The sequence below is a fragment of the Octodon degus genome, unplaced genomic scaffold (genome assembly GCF_000260255.1).
Source record: "Octodon degus isolate 3935 unplaced genomic scaffold, OctDeg1.0 scaffold00052, whole genome shotgun sequence".
NCBI classification, from domain to species: domain Eukaryota; kingdom Metazoa; phylum Chordata; class Mammalia; order Rodentia; family Octodontidae; genus Octodon; species Octodon degus.
Window position 1 is genome coordinate 908,063 of NW_004524628.1, and position 20,329 is coordinate 928,391.

At 47.3% G+C, this 20,329-nt stretch overlaps 1 protein-coding gene across 4 annotated transcripts; it reads right to left on the reverse strand.

Moving 5' to 3' along the window:
• Nucleotides 1-1,269: 1,269 nt before the first annotated feature.
• Nucleotides 1,270-15,977, reverse strand: Il1rn (interleukin 1 receptor antagonist). 4 transcript variants are annotated; one of them, XM_023717415.1, is made up of 5 exons: nucleotides 15,889-15,977; nucleotides 6,924-7,086; nucleotides 4,998-5,086; nucleotides 3,795-3,907; nucleotides 1,270-2,662 (listed from the first exon to the last, which is right to left on the reverse strand). In XM_023717415.1, exons 1-5 carry the CDS (start codon nucleotides 15,896-15,898, stop codon nucleotides 2,447-2,449), a joined length of 591 nt encoding a protein of 196 aa, XP_023573183.1. In that variant the 5' UTR covers nucleotides 15,899-15,977; the 3' UTR covers nucleotides 1,270-2,446. The 4 variants fall into 4 exon arrangements, with proteins under 4 accessions (XP_023573183.1, XP_023573185.1, XP_023573184.1 ...); XM_023717417.1 differs by having other exon boundaries at nucleotides 6,924-6,975; nucleotides 15,889-15,970; XM_023717416.1 differs by lacking the exon at nucleotides 15,889-15,977 and adding an exon at nucleotides 7,114-7,224 and having other exon boundaries at nucleotides 6,924-6,975.
• Nucleotides 15,978-20,329: the final 4,352 nt, after the last annotated feature.

The window sequence follows — 20,329 nt, forward strand, 5'->3', positions numbered from 1 at the left end:
ATATTGGTATGTTGGTGACCAACCCATGGTTCCCCAAGTAGCTGTGGCCTACTAAGCATTGATTACGCTATTTGGGATACACAGACAATGAAAGAGATGGAAATTCCTGCGCACGTAGGAAGTTAGTAGGATGGTGATGACCCAAAGGTTTCTCACTGGGCTATCATACAGCACTCTTGATGTCTAAATAAAGAAGTAAGGGGTATTTTCATCCATGGTCAATAAATGCAGGGATATGAATCGGGTTTATGACTATGAGAAACACTTTGATAAGGATATCAGATCTTATGCTATGCAACACGCCACATTTAAAGCAGCATTTCTCAAACTTTCACCTCCATGGGCTGTGAGATAGCTGAGCAGACTAAACAACTGCTTAGGCAAGAGCAGGGACCCGGGTTTGATCCCTAGCACCACATACCACGCCAGCCCCGCCCCCAGGTGCGCTGAGCTGGCCACTGAGTCCTGGCGTGGTGGCGCACACCTGTAATCCTGGAAGTTGCATTTCTCACTCATGAGTGACACGGAGGATACTGGTCCCCAGATTGCACTCAGAGCAACAAGGCTTTAAGCGAGTGTCTCTGTGCACTGATTCCTCCAGGACTAGCAGTAGTAGCAGCGGTACTACAGGCGACCAGTTCAGCAGTAGTCACATTAATATTACTCTGCAGTACAAAGGCCACTGCTGAGGTTGGAGGGGGTAGCTCAGCCCTCCACATTTGCCATCATCTACATTTTAGAGATGAGAAAGCGGACTCTGAGATGTTAGCTAACGCACCCGTGCGTACGCAAGCCAAACGCGAGAACAGGCAGTGGTTTCAGGACCCACCCGCGGGCCTGCGTTGCTGCCTTGTCCCTAATTACAGCTTGTCTGTGAGCTGCTGCTTTTAACGTAGTGCAAAGCGTCTGAGCTTTGTGACTCTTACCACCCAACACATGCTTGTGAGCTTCCCCTGTCGAGCTGGGCTCAGCTGGCTCAAGTTCACTGATTGTCTTGGATGGGGAACCTCGCATTGTGTGTACTCAGAATCACAAGTTTGTTCCTTCAGTGGTGGGCGTTTGGGTTGTCCCTGTCTGGAGCTCTTCGTGGACAGTGCTGTCCTACCCCTTACAGGCAGGGACATTTGCTCTCAAGTTATCCAGGGAGCGTGAAGGCCAAGGAGGAGACGGACTCCCAGAGGCCCCGGGAGTGAAAAGAACCTCTGGCCTCCCCACACCCCGGGGTCTATGCCCAGAGCTTGCACAGCCAAGCAACAGCTAACAATGTAGGCATTTTCAAGATTTTACTGTAAAACACAGCTAGCGCCACACGGAGTAAGGAGTTATCCACCTACCACATACAACACACATTCACAGAGTACATATGAGGGTCAGGCCCGGTGCTCTGCCCTGCAGGGAGTCAGGACTCAGTGAGGCTTTCTGCTCTCCGGAGCTCCCAGCATTCTGGGGGACAGATGGATGGGCAGCCATCTTGCTGCAGCATCTCAATGTCAAAAGGGCCACATGGCCAGAGAGTGATTTGTGGGTTCTCTCCCCCTTGGCTACAAGGGAAGGACCCTGGGGAGCCACATGTGCACAGTGAGGAGTTGGGGAACTCCTGTGGAGGGACATTACCGTAGGCCACTGTGGACCATCTGGAGTAGCGGTGGTGTTTGGCCCTGGCAGAGAGGCCCAACTATGGGAATGCTTCAAAAAGTAAAAATAGACTAGGGAGCCAAGGTAGTCCACTAACTTGTAATTTTTACAACTTGAGATATTACCAGAAAAGAAAGAAAACTATCACCTACTTTCCCATTTCTGACATGATTTAGAAGGAGGAACATTGTAATCCTTCAGCCCCTCAAAAGGAGTGTGACCTCCAAATGAAGGATTCTCTTCCACACTGAATAGATCTGGCTTTAAAATCACCATACACTCCTGAATTTCTGTTTCCTCAGATTCTTAAAAATGTCCCCATGAACTGGGCGTGCAGCGCAGTGGTACAGTGTGTGTGTTTTGAGCATGCATGTGGCCCTGGGTTTGATCCCCAGTGCCCACAATGAAAGAAACAATGACAAACCTCCCTAGGGACCAGCACTGGCTGGTGGGAATCACTCGGTGGGGTCCACTAGTGACCTGCTGGGTTTGGCAATGGACAGTGGGGTGAGGAGGGATGGGGAGTGCAGACACCAGAGGCAGCGGGGTGCTGAGGGGTGCAGTGGCAGAGCGCACGGAAGAGTTCTGAGCTGGGGCTGTTTGAAGGACCGTTCTAGAGGCGACACAGAGGCTGTCCGCGAGAGGCTGGAGGCAGAGTCCTGTCGGCGGGGAGCTTCCTTCCACAGTCCCCTTGCTAAAGCTGCTCCTTGCATCTCTGTGACAGCCAGGAGCCCCCTGAGCATAGGCAGAGGGCAGTTCCTGGAGCCACTGATGGCTGGGAAGTAGTAGGACAGGGCAGGACTGGGCAGGACTACTTGTCCTCCTGGAAGTAGAACCTGGTGACCTTTCTGGAGTCTTTTGTATTGTTGGTTAGGCTGACAGGCTGGTCAGCTTCCATCACTGTACAGAGAAACCAGCCTGGGCAGGCGGCTGACTGAAAGCTGGTGGTGGAGCCACTGTCAGAGCGGATGAAGGCAAAGCGCTTGTTCTGCTCCTTGTTCTTGTACAGGTCAGTGATGTTAACTGCCTAGATGGCAAGACACAGACAGTTTGAGTGAGCCCAGGCTGCTGGTCTCTCCCCTTCCACCATGCTGTAGTCCTCTGACTAGCCCACATTGCTAGACAAATGCTGGTCTGAAGAGCTGGCTGGAAAACATGGTCCCCTAGGACAATAGTGGTACAAAGGGTTGTCCCATTGTTACACCTTGACTTTGGAAATGTGCCCACATTGGCCATAAGCCAGTGAGTCTGGCAAATTCCCCATCAGTAGAGGCCAAACCCCATGAAGCTGGGGCTGTCAGGGTCTGAAACTCTGAGGATGGGGTGGTGGAGAAGGGTAATAGAATATAGAATCTAATTTAATGTTACATGCAGCATCCTGGCCATCTCTCCACACAGAACAGGGAGTTTTCCTCCAAAAGGGTATCAGTTTCTATTAGTGGAGAGAAATGACAGCTCCGTGATTATGGCCATTGACATCTTGGTGATGAGCTGGCCTCAAAAGATCCTGAAACAAAGTCACTGTTCCTCAGGACTAGGTGACCCACGACTATTGCAAGGATCAGGGAGGAATGAGTGTCCGGATGGGAGGCTACCTTGCCAAGATACATGGGTAAGGACCAGAAAACGAAATGCCCAGGGGTTGGCTTTTCTAGAAGCAGCCCAAGTGGTTTGTGGTCCATAGAGGCATCAGGTCCTGTGACAGATGATCCTGGGGTGGTTCCCAGCAACCTCTATCTTCTACAAGTATTTACACCTTTTTGCAGTCCCCTCCCATACCGAGTGCAGACTTAGTCACATGAAAGGCTGTGGCCCATAGGATCAAAAGTTTGACGGGCACTTTCCCACTGAGGCATGGCTTTTAGGAATGATCCTTCATCAAAGCCACCACAATCACTGTAAAGAAGCTTGGGCTAAAGCTACTGAATGCCGAGTGACCATGAAGGAGAGGCTGGAGGACGAGAAAGCATGGTAGGCCATCCAGAGCCAGCAGGTGCACTGTGGAGTGAGGAGGCAGGTGTGGCCCAGCACGCTCCTCCCCAGGGCACAGAATGAACTACCCAGCTGGTCACAACCTACCCATGGGGCTGGAAGAACATGAGGTGCTTATCTGAGCACAAGGGCTTTGGAGTGATTGGCTGTCTAAAGCACACTCTTACCTCCAGCTGGAGCCTGCTATCATCTCCAGACTTGACACAGGACAGGCACAGCGTCCCCTTGCGGATCCCCAAGAACACAGTCTGAGGGTCGATGGTGATCAGGTCTATCTTTTCTGGGAAGAGCAGAAACAGGGGCAGGCAGAGATGGGGAAGAGACCTTGATTAGTTTTTCTTTCCTCTCCTCAGCTAAAATCTTAAGGCCAGAATGACACCACAGCTTTCCCTTTCTGGTGCAAGCAAGCAGATCAAGCTAAGCAACTGCTTAGTGACTCCCGAAGGGCCGCATCTCCCACATTCTGCTCCGCATAAGTTCAGTCCTCTCCCACTTGCCCCAGAAGACCAGCACCCCAGGCCACGGGTACACTGCGGTGGTGGTGGCACCTGAGGGCTCCAGGCAAGGAAACACCTTCTCCACGCCCTTGTGTGGCAGTGAGAATGCAACCTCCCTGTGCTTTAGTATGTCCGCTGGAAAATTACAGCCAGGCAGGAAACAGAGGTCTCCTACCTTCTTTCAGAGTAAAGGAGGGGAGAGAGAAGAAGGGATTAGGGAAAGGCGGGGAGGAGGAGGTAACATCCTTGTATGCCACACCAGATGGAAAGCATTAAAAATACCAGTGCTGGGGCAGGGGAGTTAGCTCAGTAGAATAAGTGTTTGCCTGGCAAGAGCAAGGGCCTGAGTTCAATCCCCGGTTCAAAAAAAAAAAAAAAAAAGAAAAAAATATCAGTGCTGAACTTCAAATTCTGCACCCAACTGTCCTCATCTTACTACAGGGAGATCTGAGGAGCAGAGTTCAAGTTCAAGTCCTCCCTGGTGGCTGGAGTGTGAACCAGGATGTGATGTACTCATGAATAAAGGGTGGTGCCCACCCTGGCATACAGTGTACTCATCTAGGGAAACTCTAGGATTTGAATGACAAAGGAATTGGCCCAAGGGGGCAGGGTTGGTCTTGCCTTCTGGTTCCTGCCCTTCCCAGCTTGGTCCTGGGTCCCTGTGCAGATAGGTGGTGGCCCTTGACTCAGCCTCTACCTCGCCTGCCCTCTGGAGGCTGTACTCATATGCACCCTCTTGTGCTCACACCTCCCAAGTCTCCTGGGCTCCCAACTCAGCCGAGGTTAAGGAGGCTGCAGGGTTCCTTGGGATGCTGTGGAACCCAGGGGCACCCGATGCCCACACAGCACTGTCACTCCGGGAAAACCACTCACCTTCTAAGTCAGTATTTGGCACTTGTAGGTATCCAGCGACAAGTTGGTTGTTCCTCAGGTACAAAGTCTTTTGGTTAACATCCCAGATTCTGAAAAGCAAAGGGACCCAGCTGCAGTGGACAGCAGCTGTGTGGCTGAAGTGGGTTCAGCACTCACCAGTCCCCCAGAGCTCACCTCACTGCAGCCACCTCAGTCAGGGGTGGGGGGCACTTAGCACACCCGCAGCACGGATGCGAAGTGTCAGGTGGACATAAGGTGAGCCGTGAACCCAGCCGCCACAGCTAAGGACTCCTTCCTACCGGCCCACACCTTGTCCCTTCATCTCAGACTCCCCACCTGCCACATCCCATGGCAGCAGAGTGTGCTGTAGAGCAGCAAAGGTGAAACTTTTAGAGCCTCAGTGACACAAACGTGCCATAGGCTCGCCGCAACTGCTCCACAGCATCTCCGATCTGCAGAATCATGTGGGCTGCAGGGATGGCCCCTATTAGCCTTGCCCAGTGCCTTAGCCGTGGACTCTCTGTGACTATTCAGCTCCTGAACTGTGGATGCTGCCACCAAGGAGGAGGTAAACTTTTAAATTCTATTTTCTCTTAAAGGTAGAATTAAATTGTCACCCGAGACTAGTGGCTACCACAGTGTGGAAGTTCAAGGGACAGGACAACTTGTGCCTAACTCACTCTGAGCCTTGGACTGGGAGGGCCTGTTGCTAAAACGTATCTTCCATCCACTGGTGACTCGCTCTCAGTCTGACAGGGGCAGTTGTCCCTGGGAACACAGTGGCTTCTTTTCTAATTCACCTAATGCCCTGCTGGTGGATCTCAGCCCTCTCTTCTTTGTAAGGGACGCTCGGGCTGAGAGCAGGATTGGCAGCCTTAAGATGCCGTAACCAGAGCTCTGGCCAGCATGACACTGAGCCTGAGCTCTGCTCCTCACCTGAGAAGTGTAACTAGCAACGCCTGCCTTGTCTGGAGGCTTGGAGCAGCCAATGTGCTCAGGGAGGGACAGCGGGGCAAATGCAGTGCATTGTGTGTGTGCACAATAGGCCTTTTGTGAATAGGCTCAGTTTCCAGACCAGTCTCAGTCAGGAAGGATTCCGCATCCCCTCTAGAGGTCTCCAGGGGCATCTCCCAGAGCTCCCAGCTGGCCAGAGAGGCTGCACAGGCAACCTCCTGAAGCAGTCAGCTTCTGAGTCTGGGAAGGGAGGGACCTGCCCGGGATGCATGTATATGCGCATCCACTCAGAGTCCCAAACTGCAGTCTAGCCCCAGAAACACGTGGGGATGGGGGTCGAAGAAGAAGAAGTCACCCGAGATGACTTCATTCCGGGCAGGGATCTCCAGCTGAGGGCATGCCCAGAGAACGCACTCATGGTTATCAACATCACAGCCTGACAGTTTTACTACAGAGATGACGACACTTCCCAGGGCCCCGGCCCAAGTTTTAAAATCATCGTTCTTTCCAGGCACACCACAGCTCCCAGAGCACAGGCTCTCTATCACCTGCGCCCTTCATCTTCTCAACACCTGTGTGAGGTACACAGGGAGTGAGTAAGAGCGCTGCATCACAGATGAGCGAACTGAGTCCTCCAGAGAGCTAGAGCAGTTAGTCTGGGCTCTGGGCTATGCCCTGACCCATGCTTCCGCCCCTGCCAGCCCTAATGCCAACACTGCGTCTTGACATGAGTCTCACCCCGCTGCCTGAGTCCCTGGGCCTGCTGGCAGTGGTCTTGCTTTCACACCTAAGGGCCTCTTGAAATGCAGGCCCTACAGCCCAAGCCTGGGGTAGGCTGCTTTCGAATAATGGACACTGCTTTCCAGCCCAAACCCAGCTTTGCAGGCCCTCCAGAGCCAGCAGCCCCGGCTGGCTGAGATGCGTCTTTGTCTCCTGCCCATCATCAACCCCGCGTCCTCCAGACAGCCTTACCTAAAGGAGTGTATCTTGTAGAGCCTTCTCCCAAAGGGGCGGCAGGCTGCCTCTGAATGGAACAGGAAGAGGAGAAAGAATAGGAGACTGTAGGGGCCCTTGAAGACTTCCATCTTGTGGCCGTTGCAAGGCAGGGGAGACTGCCATTTCGGGCCCAGAGTTGCTGCTTATAAAGAAAGTAGTCACTCACCGAGCTGAGCTGCTGCCATCCTGCCCTGAAGCGGAAATACCCTCACATTTCCAAAATGAGAAACCCTCGCTGTTGTCACTTTCAGCGCCCGTGAATGTCGCAATGCGGTGTTGTAACTAATCCCCTCCCCCTTTTCCCCTGTGCAATTTCCCCAAAATTGAGATTCTATTTCCCCTTCATTGAGTTCCTGGGAAGAAGAGCACAGTGAAAACCAAATTCCCTGATCTCCTTGTCAGGTATCCTGAGGTAGTTCATTAACTTTTTAGCAAACACATGTGAGTGGAAGCATCTCCGTTTCACCACATCACCGAGTGACAGAGCTCCCAACACAAAAGATAATTTCACGTCACTCTGTGTTCTTTGAGGGAGGGAAAAAACCTGCTGGACTCTGGACTGGGGATTGCCAAACACTGTGTACAGGATCGAAATGTAAACATGCTGGGTATTGTGACCCACTCAGTCCCTGGCAGGATTACTCAGGTTGGCTCTATCGTGTGAAAGCAGTCACAATCTGTGGATCAGAAATCCCAGGACTCCCTCGTACAACTTTATGTACTCAACACTGGTCAGGCCAGGTTTTGCTCCAAATCTGCTGACCCCTGCTCTAAGGAGGGTATTGAACCAACTCTCTTCCCACCATTCCCTCTTTAAAGTCATGGGCTCACAAAAGTGGAGTGAACATAGCACTTGGATAGAGATGGATCCAAATTTCATCTCTGCCACTTGCCATTTACCATCCTTGTGACTTTGAGGAAGTCATTTCATTTATTTGGGTCTTTGTTTTCTCGATCTCACCATGAAAATGATCATGTGTTCCTTACGGGTAGGAGGAGAAAAGGAAAGAAGGAGGGAGAGAAGGAGGGAGGGAAAGAGGGAGGGAGGGAGACAGAGAGGGAGGGAGGAAAGAAGGAAGGAAGGAAGGAAGGAAGGAAGGAAGGAAGGAAGGAAGGAAGGAAGGAAGAAGGAAATTATTGGCACATAGTGAGCACCAACAAACTTGAACTTCTTTCCTCATAGAATGCTAGACGTGCCGAGGAGAGCTAAACACACTCCCATTTTCTGGATACACAAAAGCTAAGGAGAGTTTCTTCTGTGATTTACACAATGGAATTGCCATTGGGGAAGCACATAGTTTAGCATTTCAGAACTAAACTGTGCCTTATTCCACCCTATCATTGTTTGAAGGAGGCCCAGAAAGGGAAGACCCTGTCACAGAGCTTGTGAATGCCAAATTAAGCTGAGCAATGAAGGTCTTCGGACCCCTAGCCGCAGGTTGTTTTACAATTGCTCATCTCAATGTGTTTGATTGGGTATTTTCAATCAACAAATCAGAGTCTATGTTCAAATGAGGGTTAAATTATTCAGCCAAAGTAGGAAAACATGAATTTCTCAAGTCAGTAAAGAGCTCCTCTTTCAGAGCAAACATTTCCGCACATCTCACCCTTGGACAAGCCAAATGGCGCACACTGTCTGCACAAGGGGTGAGTCATTCACCTCTTTGAAACATGATAGAGATATGACAGCCACCCCTGAAGGCCATGGGGGTAACTGGGAGGGGGTGTTCTGTTTGTTCATTTATTAGCTTAAATTATTTTCACAAGCAGTGGTTGAAGGAAGTGATGTCTATAAACCTGACTAGTTGTTTTCCACTTCCAGAATTTGTTGATTTAACATTTAAACCTTCTGGATCAATTATTCATGCCCAGGGATTAGCACCACCCACAAACCTGAAGCCACTAGTCCCCAACACTGACAGCTTTCTCCTGTTCATCTTTCTTATATGACCTCTAACACCTTCCTGGATTTGAAAACCAGCATCCTCTCAAAAAGTGCCCCAAAAGATTACAGAAGTGGTTTCCCAGTATAAGAAGTTGGGGCTCTAATCTGGCCCCCACCCTCTGACATTGTCTCAAGCAATGGCTGCACCCATACTGCAGCCCATGGGTCAATGTTTCGCTGACCCCAACTCAAATTAAAAGAGAAAGAGAGATTTTTCTCCCGCAGAGCAGTAGCCGGGGTTCCTGGACTTTCTCAGGTCTGCGTCCTTTCCCACCAACTCCCGCCCCCAAGCTTCCAGCATGTTCTTTCTGGGAATGTGAGGAGGAAGTCTCTGGCGCTGTCCTGGGCTGCATCTTCCTGTGTCATATATGAGCTAAGCCACCTCAGACAATGTGTGTGTGGAGCCTGTCTGGGTCTCAGTTTCAGTATCCGTTAGATGGGCTAATAACAAAAGTCACACCATGGGTTGCTATGAGGATAAATAAGGCTCTGCACATGATACAGTCACGTGACACATGGGAAGTACTGACCCAGTAACAACAGCACGTGCTTCTTTGCCCCACGTGGGAAAGATGAGTCACACTGCCCCGACATCTGCAGCCCTGCCCTGTCCTCCCAGCCTTCCAGCCCCTCACACTGGCCCGCCTTCCTTTCTCTGTGCACTGACTCAGGCTCCTTTCCCTATACACTCACCCACCCCCTTTCTTGTTCCCAATCCAGAGGAGGGGCAGCAAAAGGGAAGCAGGGGAAGCTCTTGCCTTCTCCTCATGCTTCTAGCCTCAAGTCCTCTCTTCGTTCTGTCTTACCTCACCAAAGCAGTTGGTGTCCCTATTATTTTGGCCCACAGGGTATCTCTGACTAAACTTATTCTCAGTCTGGGTACTCAGCCCCCAGCTCTCTGCTTCCTGAATAAAGTTTAATGACGAAATCGGCCTTCCCAGTCAATACCTGGAGACTTCCTCCAAGCTTCTGGTCCCCACAATGATCTAATGCCTTCTACAAACTGAGCACAGACACTATTGACAACAGAAACCACAAAGCCCTGTGGAAAGGGGTTCTGTGGAGGCAGAGAAACAGAATCAAGCTGCCCACATCTTAGATGTGGCTATCACACAGCTAGAGAGACAGTAAAATATTAAAGAGAGTATCACCTCATAGACAGAGGGACCTTGAGCCTTCTTCACAGCAAGAACTTGAAACCAACTTCACAGATGTACTAGGTTGACGCCTGTGAAGTGTTCGCCATGACACTGGTCACCGGGGAAGTGTTCAAGAAATTTTAACTATTTCTGTTTTAACTAATTACATTTTTCAGTTCTAGGATATATAGTTTGTTCCTTTTTCATTATTCTGGGTCAAAATTTTCAACCTTGCCTTCTACATCATTAAGCATATTATGAAGAGATCTTCTAAAGTCTATTCTTGATCATTTTATTATTTGAATCCCCACTGGGTTCCCATCTGCTGTCTCTCTTCCATTAATAAGCAGGTTGTCTTGCACAAAAGAAGCTATGGCTTGGCTAAGTACTCCCAAAGGCCCATGTGTTAGTGGCTTTGTTCCCAACTGGCACAGTGGGAGGTAGGGAAACCTTTAGAGGTGGAGCCTAGTAGAGTTACTTAGGTGGGTGGAGACGTGTCTTCAAGGGGGATTGTAGGAGCCCAGCTCCGTTCTCTTCCTGCTTCTTGTTCTTTGATTCCTGTTTGATGAAGTGAGTGGGTTTCATCGCTCACCCTCCACCAGTATTATCTGGTACTCCCACCAGATGCCCAGTCTTGGGCTAGAACTTTGAAAATCATGAGCACCATGAAACTTTCCCTTGATGAGCTCATGATCACAGCTGTTTCACTGTATAACACAAAGCTGACCGTTGCAACCTGTCTATTAGTTCTTATGGTCCACTAAACACTGTTTACCAAACACTGCTGATGATTCAGGGTTCTGAGTGATGTTATCTTTACCCAGAGACCAGTTATTTTGTTTCTTCTGGGCAGATGGGCTAGGTTCACTGTAGACCTAAGTGACCTTTACACAAACAGGTCTTGAGGTGATTCAGAGGTAGGCTCCAGGACTGGAGAGGGCTGTTCCATTTCAGATCCACTCCTAACCCTCCTGAGTCCCAACACAAAGTGGGTGAAGCTTATAGTTGGTTTTCTTCCTTAGTTGAACAAAAAGTACAAACTTTATCCCCTCCCTACCAACCAAGACCCATGAGTCTTCAAAAGCTCAGCTATAGACATTTGGGGGGCTGTGGTGTTGGAGACTGAACCTAGGGCTTCACCTATGGACAAATGCATTCTACCAATGAGCTTAGCACCCCTCTTGGCTTCAACCTTTTGAAACCTGAAAAAGCACCCAGGGGTACAAGGACCCAATGCTCAACTCCACCTCCCTGGGGCCCTGCAGTTTTTCATTGCCTTGGCCAGTCCCTGACACTTCCAAACAGATCTTTTAGAAATTAATTTTCTCTGGCATTTCTAGTATTCTCAGCAGGAGAGCTGGTTCTAAAAAAAAAAAAAAAACAAAAAACCAAAACCCTATGCCAGAGGTAGATCCCGATGACATCATTTTCTTTCTTTCTTCTTTTTTTTTTTTTTTTTTTTTGGTGGAACTGGGGATTGAACCCAGGCCCTTGCACTTGCCAGAGAAGCACTTATTCCACTGAGCCATCTCCCCAGCCCCTGAGCCATCTCCCCAGCCCCTCGATGACATCATTTTCAAAAAGTCTTATTATTCAAGATGGCTAGAGTTTGAGGACTATTTCAGAAGGGAGATAAAGTGATTGTGAAGTTGGGCTGGATGCAGAGGAGGGAAAACCTTTAATGCCACCCCAAGAAACTGGAAATGTATCTTAAAGAAAAGGGAATCAGAGGATGATGTCAGACTTGTTTTACTAAGATCATCCCAAGGATAGTGGACAGAAGAATTAGGCTTAAATTGAGATGATTAATCCCAAAGACAGAAAAGCAACATGCTGATGAACATTTAACAACTAAAGCTCCAAAATAGTTTGGGTCTGTAGTATTTACCAGTTTTGGAGATGTAGATAATTGTATCATGGGCGGCTTCAAGCCAACATCATAGTATCAGTAAATGAGGAGGTGGTATCAGGACTCGCTGGCTCTAGTACCCTGCAGGGACAGGGAGATGTGGCTGCTCTTCACTCTTCCTAGTGTGAAATCATTCCTTCACTGTCCAACTCCAATGTCCTTCCTTTGAGCTCTAATAGTTCTTGCTACAGGTTTCGTCCTCTTTGCAGAAAAAAATAGCCCTACTGATAAATTCAGTTTATCAGGAAACCTGAATGAATCTGGGTTTAAACATGGTCCCCTGTACCTCGTGAAGCTGTTTTGGATCACCCACACACTCTGTGGTTTACACCTATAGCTTTGGGCAATCAGATGTGCACCTTGAGCTGCAGCAGCCTCATCTCCTAGTCTTCAGCCAGCGCCTCAGTGTTACAGCACACACCACTGTGGCACAGGTACTATTGTCTAAACTTTGGAAAGCTAACAGCACAAAGGCTCCAGTTGTTCTTTTCAAGTTATAAGTAAATTTATTAGTAAATAAAGAAGAAAAAAAATTCCCCAATACCCCTCCCTTGACACAGAATAATCTGATCTCTTCCTTTTGTCAGTCTCTACCTAGCCAACCCTGCCAAGTAGCCTGGCTAGTCCAATGGTTTATTGAAGCCACTCCGTGGCCACAGGCCAGGCCTGGAGGCAGTTGTTTTTCTGGATATCTCTACCCTGCAAGATGCAAACTTCTGTCTTCCTGATATCAGGTTGGCCACATCTGTTTTCCTGGCTGTGAAGGGCATTCAGGGGTTGGTGAACAAAACAATCACTAATAATTACTGCTTAGTAAAAATTTCACTTTCCTCCCAGATCCAAAGAATAAACCCTATGAGTCCTTTCCTGAAGTTTAGAGTCTTCCAAGATGGTTTTTGCTCTCACAGTTTATGGATTTGTTTTGGGTTTGTTATCATTTGTCTAATTTTCTTGGATTTGCTGAGGTATGTTTGCTCTTGCTGTCTTGAGTTTGCTGGTTATCTTTATAAGCCTGATTCTCTGTGAGAGGAAAAGGAACAGGACAGGGACTCTGAGCAAGAGGGTAGCTGTGTTATTGCATCTTTGATTGGTGTTGGAGATTGAACCAGGGCCATGTCCATGCCAAGCTTGCACTCTACACTGAGCTACATCTCCAACTGTGTTGTGGTATTTCCTATAAATCTCGTCCTCACGCTAGCTGTGCAAGGTGGGCTACCAACCTACTTTCCTGATGGGAATGTTCTCACAGCCGCTTTTTAGAAAAACAACACGAGGCTTAGAAATATAAATCACTTAAACCAGACTCTGGCATAGTCAGAACCTGAATCTAAATTCGTTCTTCTTTTTCCCAGTACAGTCTTACCAAAGAGGCAGCCAGCTGTCCCCTCTCTGCTTCATTCCACAGCAAACTGAAGCAAGAATTCTGCCTGTTTTAATGGTGTTCCTTTTGGTTTGAATTCATACATCAGAGAAGTTATTTAACTCACAAATGCTTGAAAATTTAGGGAGGTTTTTTTTTGGGGGGGTGGTAGTGAGGAAAGGTTGAGTCCAAGCCTTTTATACTCATAGGTTACAAGGAAGGGTCTTCATCTGATTTCATGCTAAGTGGACCAGTCACCCAGGTTTGCTTGGGACATTCTTCATTCTATTATTAGAAGTTCTAAGTGCTAGGAAACTTGAGTCCCTGAAAATCCAGCATAACTGACCACTCTAGAGTATGAAACCTTAAAACCCACTGACACTCCTGGTACCTGGTGCCATAAATTACAAACACAATTAACTGTTAATCATTGCACTTTGGCAACTTAGCCTCCTTTTATTAGCAGATGTAATTGAGGGAGGGAGGGAGGGAGGGAGGGAGAGAGAGAGAGAGAGAGAGAGAGAGAGAGAGAGAGAGAGAGAGAGAGAGAGAGAGAGATTCAAAAAATTTTCTGAGGCAGGAAGGGACCATAGTGGATATAGTATTGATCAACTGCATCAATAAATCTGGTCAAGTTACCGCTCAGTGAAGTCATTATCATTAATCTCTTCTACTTGCATAGTCAAGATATTATCAACATCTAGTAGCTTAAAGCTTTTTCAAGTGAGGTTCCTAAAAGGATTTACGTTTTTCATGATTATTGCCTCCTCCTCCTCCTCCTCCTCCTCCTCCTTCTCCTCCTTCTCTTCCTCTTCCTCTTGCTCCACCCTCCCCTCCTCCCTCTTTAGACCAACCAGATGCAAGGCAAGGGGTGGGATGCACTGGGCAGAGAGGGTGCAGAGATCCGGGGGGAAAACAGTGCACCTGGTACTGCAGAGCAGTCCTGTTCTCAGCTTGCTTCTCTGCCTTCACTGTCCCAGGCCTAAGTTCAAGCCACACACCTCTTGAACTTCTCTCTTCATGGAGCCCTCTACATGGCAGCAGTTGGCATCTCCTATACTCTTGGACTTAGACAGAGAATGTATTTCCTTTGGTCATGGAGCATGGCATCTTCACCAGGCTTGCTTGCACTGGGTTCCTGAATTCAGTTAACTCAAACTCTTGCATAGTTACTCAGTGCCAATGTGTGTCTGTTCGAAATACTTTGGAATGGGCCATTTTTAAATAGGGTGATTTCCTCACAATAGATCACTTCCTGGTTCTGGCAGTGGTTCTAGCTTCCTATTTTATGTTAGAAAAATATGTAAGACTTCAGGCTAACGTTCAAATACCACGCACTAGAGATCTCAACACCCACTGGGGCAAGGGGGAGGATTTCTGCCCTTGGAATTGTTTCCTTTGGCTTGCCAAGCAATTCTCCGTGATCTTACCCTGGGCCACTGGAGCAGGGTATAGCTCGGAGACACATTTGTCTGCAGTGACAGTCAGCTCTGGTTTCTCCCTTTATTCTGGCCATTTGTCTGGCAAATGACTTCATCCTTCCCATTTCCTTGTGTGAAAATACAAGTCCTTCCTCATATGAGTGCTGTGAGGATTAATTAGGATAAGCTACGTCAACAGCTCAGCAGGGTGCTTCGCTGTGGCAAGTACTGCAGAAGAGTTAGTGATTAATATGTCCATTAAACCCCTAGAATCGGCTAGCTTCCTCTCCACAGGAAAGAAAGTGATACACAGAGGGGAGAGATAGCCTGCTCAGGAGGAGCCAAATTCAAATTAGAAACCAGGCGTTTGGTTCAATAATCCTAAGACCTTTCCTTTGTTCCACGTATTTCCTAACCAGAGGTCACAAAGCAATAACTCATAGATTATTATATTTGCTTATTTTATTGTTTTATTTAATCAGGATAGCTCATACAATGAAATCAGAATAGCTTTTTTTTTTTTTCAGTCCTGGGGATTGAACCCAGGGCCTACACTTTGAGCTATATTCCCAGACAATTCTTAACTTTTTAATTTGAGGTAATATCTTGCTATCTTGCCCAGGTTGGGTTTGAACTTATGATCCTCCTTCCTCAGTCTGCCAGAATGCTGAATTAAGGCATGTGCCACAATACCCAGCTTGTTCTTTCCTTGAGAAATGGAAGGTTCTGGACATGCAGAAGTGCATTCTGAGGTGACAGCCACCTGCTGGGACTGCCTAGCCCCAATCGCACCATTCTCTTCAATCCCTGCCCTTTCTTGTTACTCCTCAAACCTTGTGGATGGATGCCAGATTCCGTCCATAGTTCTCATTAGGCTCATGATGTTCTTTTCCTGATTTTAGAGAAGAAATTCTCTGAGCTCTCTGTGTTACTCTCAGCAGTGGTGAATGACCAACGCACTATGAGGGCTCCATGACTTTTCTTACAGCTGGTAGCCTGCTCTACCCAGCATCTGCATGGTCTCTCAGGGCCTAGAACTCCATGCTCTCGACAGTTCCCTGAAAATTTCCTTGTCAGGAGTCTGAAAACACTAGGTAAGTCCCAGAAGTAGATATTTTCCTCCCCCACCTTTCAGATGGATGGGATAGAGGACTGGAGAGAGCTTACCTGATGCCATGGGGAAGTTCGGCTGGGACACCAGGTCTTCTAGAGCCTTCCACCTTCCAGCTCCAGGCTGGGCTGCTCCATATAAAGGAGTAACAGGGCAGTAGGTGTAACCAGCCTCTCAGGGTGAGGCTGCTCCTCCTCCTCCTCCTCCTCCTCCTCCTCCCCATTACCTGCACAGAGTAAAGAGGCGGGGCCTGGCCCCTCCCATCACCTACACAGGCTGGCCAGCCTCAAGGAGATGAGCAGGCTGATGCCTGATGGGAGTCAAGCCTCACTTCTACAAGCATGACTCAGGCGTAAGAAGCCAAACTGGTTCTTTCTTATCTTTGTAAAAGAAGAGATCACATGCAGGGAACTGAGCTGAGTCTAAAGGACTGGAACTTCGTGCCCACCCAAAACTGACCGCCGCTAGTTCACGTGTGCACACATATGTTCATCGAAACCTATGTATCTACTGAATCCTATGTACAGCGTCTGCCATGGGCACTGGGAACAAGCCGGGCAAAGTCTCCAGTATTCCAGGGGAGGAAAGCAAAAGAGAAACAAGTTATATCAACTAGCTCCTCATGGTGGCAAGTGCTACAGGGGAAACAAAAGCTTGACATGGTTTTGAAGAGGAACTTAAGGGGTGATGGTTGTTTTAGAAAAAGTAGCCAGGAAAGGCCGCTCTGAGGAGGAGACATTTGGGTGACATTTCAAGGAAGGGAAGAGAATTCTAGGTAGAGGGAACAGCAGGGCAAAGGCCCTGGGCTGAGACTTCCCAGATCTGTGTGAGCACCCAGGCAGAAGCTGTGTGGTAATAGCAGGATTCGGGGAACAGCGAGGCATCTATCCCCCCTTCTGTTCATACTTGAGCCTAACACCTGGCCTCTGCTGTGCTCTTCTCCAAATGTCCTCACTCCACCTTCTCTGGAAGCTCCCAGTGCTCCAAACGCTTTTCTTCCTCTTTGACGTTCAGAACCAAGTACTCTAGTTGCACACCTTTGCACTCTTCCCTCAGGAAGCAGACAACTGCTGTGTCTGACGGTTCCAACCATCATGCTGACGTACTGGGAGCATAGCCAGGACTCCCTGAGACTGGTCCCCGGCTGAGTAAGGCTGAGCATGGCTCTCTGTTATCCAAACTTCAACTTGACAGGAGCAAAATGGGGCTGAAACACCCTGCCCTAGACTGGGGGCTGGCTGGTAGGATGAAGGGCGTGCAGAGTGTAAAATGTTTTATGTATTATGCATTTAATCAGGGCCTTGCCCCGGGTGATACCTTAATATACAGGTAAAGAAGAGGGCAAGAAGCAAACCAGCCTAGTGCTACTTCCAATCCCGCTCCCTGAAACTCTGTCTCTTCTGGTGTAGAAAGGAAGCCTGCACTCACACACAAAGTGAGGGTCATGATGCATACATTGCTCAGTGGGAATCTGATAGGAGCCCTCACCTTCCCTTAGCTCTGTACCTGGGCTTGGACTCAGTCCCAGGTGCTCCTCCTTTGACCCATAGGCTGAGATGAGGATGGAAAGCACAGGGGTTCCAAGACAGGAAGCCAGGCTGATTCTGACCACAGGGACTTCTCATGTGGCCCTCACTTTCTGTTCCCTTTAGCTTGGGCTCAATTATTTTTTGTTTAATAACTTGTCTATTTAGTGGCTGTTCAGATATATGACCTACTGTTCAGACTTATAAGCCACCTCTTTTGTACAGTTCCATACATCTTGTTTATAGATCATTAATATCTTTGTACAATACACCCTGTTTATGCAGTACTGTAATTTTTCTGGTTGTACCACGTAGTTTTATGTTATGTATTACAGTACTACATGTAAGAGTTATGCAAATGAAAGCAAAGTTACTAAATTGGAGTTTCCTTTGACCATTTCCTTGTTCTGAATATTGTAATGTGCATACTATACACAATTCCTCACTTAGCAACCAACTCATTTAACAACCTAGTCGTGGGAATGGAACTCAGTCATTAAAAGAGGCATGTCTGTATCAAAGTTCCATGTGTTGGTTGGGAAGCTTTGAAATAGTTTGTAGAGAAATACATTTGCTAAAAAGAATCAGGAACTGAATTTGTGAACCCAATAACTTTGGAAATGTCAATTTTTTAAATCCAAACAGCAGGTTTGAGTGCAGCCTCAGAAGCTGCTGCTAATCTGTCTTTTCCTGTATCTGTTATGACAATACAGGGCCTGCCTATTAGCTCAGTTGTTTAAGTGCCTGCTTAAACAAAGCAGTCAGCCTGAGAGTGCTGTGGTTCGAAACCCAGATACTCAAGCCGAACCAGACCTGCACTGAAGGCAACCTCAGGCCACAAAAAAAAAAAAAAAAAAAATCATGTGAGGAGGCAGGCTTTGCTTCCCAAAGATGTGAAAATATCAGGCTTAGGAACCTTGTAGACCTTAACAAACTAAAATAAAGGTCAAACTGTTGCTATCTTAGGGATTGCTGGGAAAGACTGAGTAAATAAGTATAAGGAGCTTTGTACACAGTGGCCCTCTGCATCAGCTCATTCAACCAGCTCTGCAGTGAAAGCATTTCTCAGAAATTGCTTCTGTACTGAACATGTACAGAATTCTATTCTGTTCTCTTGCTGAATTTCTGGGATCTTGATTATTCTGAGTCTGGGTGTGGATTTATTTTTGCTATGGCTAATTGGAGTTCTATATGCCTCACTAAATTGTATGTCAGATTCTTTTTCCATTCTTGGGAAATTTTTTGCTGTTACTTCAGCAAATAGAGTTTTTATGTCATTCATGTTGCCTCTTGCTTTTACATTGATGGCTATCAGTCTTTTTTTTTGCGGAACCAGGGATTGAACTCAGGCCCTTGCGCTTGCCAGGGAAGCGCATATTCCACTGAGCCATCTCCCCAGCCCCTGCCTATCAGTCTTATATTGGTTTGTTTTGCCTCATCTTGCAGCTGTTAAATTGTTATTTCCTGGATCACTATTATTTTTAAGAGATCTTTCTTTTCATTATCGCTAGTTGCAATGCTGTCTTCAAGGTCTGAAAGTCTATACTCAGTTTTGTTCAAGCAGTTTTGCCAGTTTTCAATGGAATTTTTAATTTGATGAATATTCAAATTCTTTCCTATATTGTTTATTCAAGGTTTCCATCCTTTTTATTTGCTCTTCTATCTTTATCTGTCTTCTTTTGATATGCTGAGCAATTCTTTCATTATGGTTGTCATTTCTTTTTCGAGCTGAGAGATTATTTCTGGTCTGATTTCTTCTATAGCCTGATATAGTTGTTTCTTACTTCAGTTGCTTTCATTTCAGAAATATTAAGTGTGTAACTTCTAAGTTCTTCTATGTTCAGGTCTCCTGGATTTGCTCTGGATGGGGTGGAGGTCCGAGATTGCATTTTGCTCCTTTGTTTTGTCCTTTTCAAAGTGTCCATGATTTTCATGGAATCAGAGTTTATTTCACTATACCAGCACATGTTGGAGCACAGAGTCTTGCCCCTCGCTGGCAGCTCACCAAAGCTCCCTCAGTTCCCCAGAATTCAGACTCCCTTGTACAGAATTTTAAAATTATTTAATCCTAAATAATACCACATAACTATTTATATTGCACTTACATTACATTACATTACATTACATTACATTACATTACATTGTATTATAAACAATCTAGGTATGCTTAACATATACACAAAAGTATATATAGGTCACATGCTAATACTTTATATAAGAAACTTGAGCATCTACGGATTTTGATATGTTCCAAGGGGCTCTTGGAACATGTTTTCTAAGTATACCAAGGATGATTATATTAGACATCATTAACACAGGCTATGGGTTTACTTCTTTCCTGGGAAGCTAGAGTCTGGCCTAGTTTGGGATCAGTTATGACAGAGTAAACTAGGCCTCAGTCAGGGTCAGAAAATGCAAGGTCAACAATGAACAAGTGGGGACACCCTGATGGCCCTGACATCAGGCATGTCCAGGAAGATAGGACAATGTATATATCTACTGGTGACCAAGTCACCTTAATGACCAAGGTACCTTTATGACCAAGGTCCCTATTCCCTGGTCCATCCTAGAACTATCATTTCCTGGACATCCACTATTACTCTAAGGTTGTAAAACTCTGAAGGGATCAGTGGCCTGACCTAGGGTGCTCAGAACATCTGAGAAGTATGGAGACCAATGTCTCACAAACTAGCAGGAGTGGAAGAACTGACATTCAAAGACTCTAGGTGGATGGTGACCCCTGGCCATGGGGTAGGGGCTGAATATTTAAAGAATGCCCATGGGCCCCAAGCACAATGAGAGTCACTGCCTCTCCCTGATACACTAACCTGTCTTCAATCAGTATGCTGATTCCATCTACATGGAGAAGGGGAAGCAGGGAGGACAAAAGAGTGAGTAGAAACAGGACATGGCAAGAGAGGCACTAAGAAAGAACAGCAAGATGAGACTGAGGTTCAATGCTATTAGAACC

Coding starts and splice junctions, on each gene's coding strand:
- Il1rn (XM_023717415.1), bottom strand. Junction 3,908..4,997: donor GCCAAATACTGACTTAGAAG/GTGAGTGGTTTT, acceptor TGCTCTTCCCAG/AAAAGATAGACCTGATCACC. Junction 2,663..3,794: donor ATAGCAGGCTCCAGCTGGAG/GTAAGAGTGTGC, acceptor CTTGCCATCTAG/GCAGTTAACATCACTGACCT.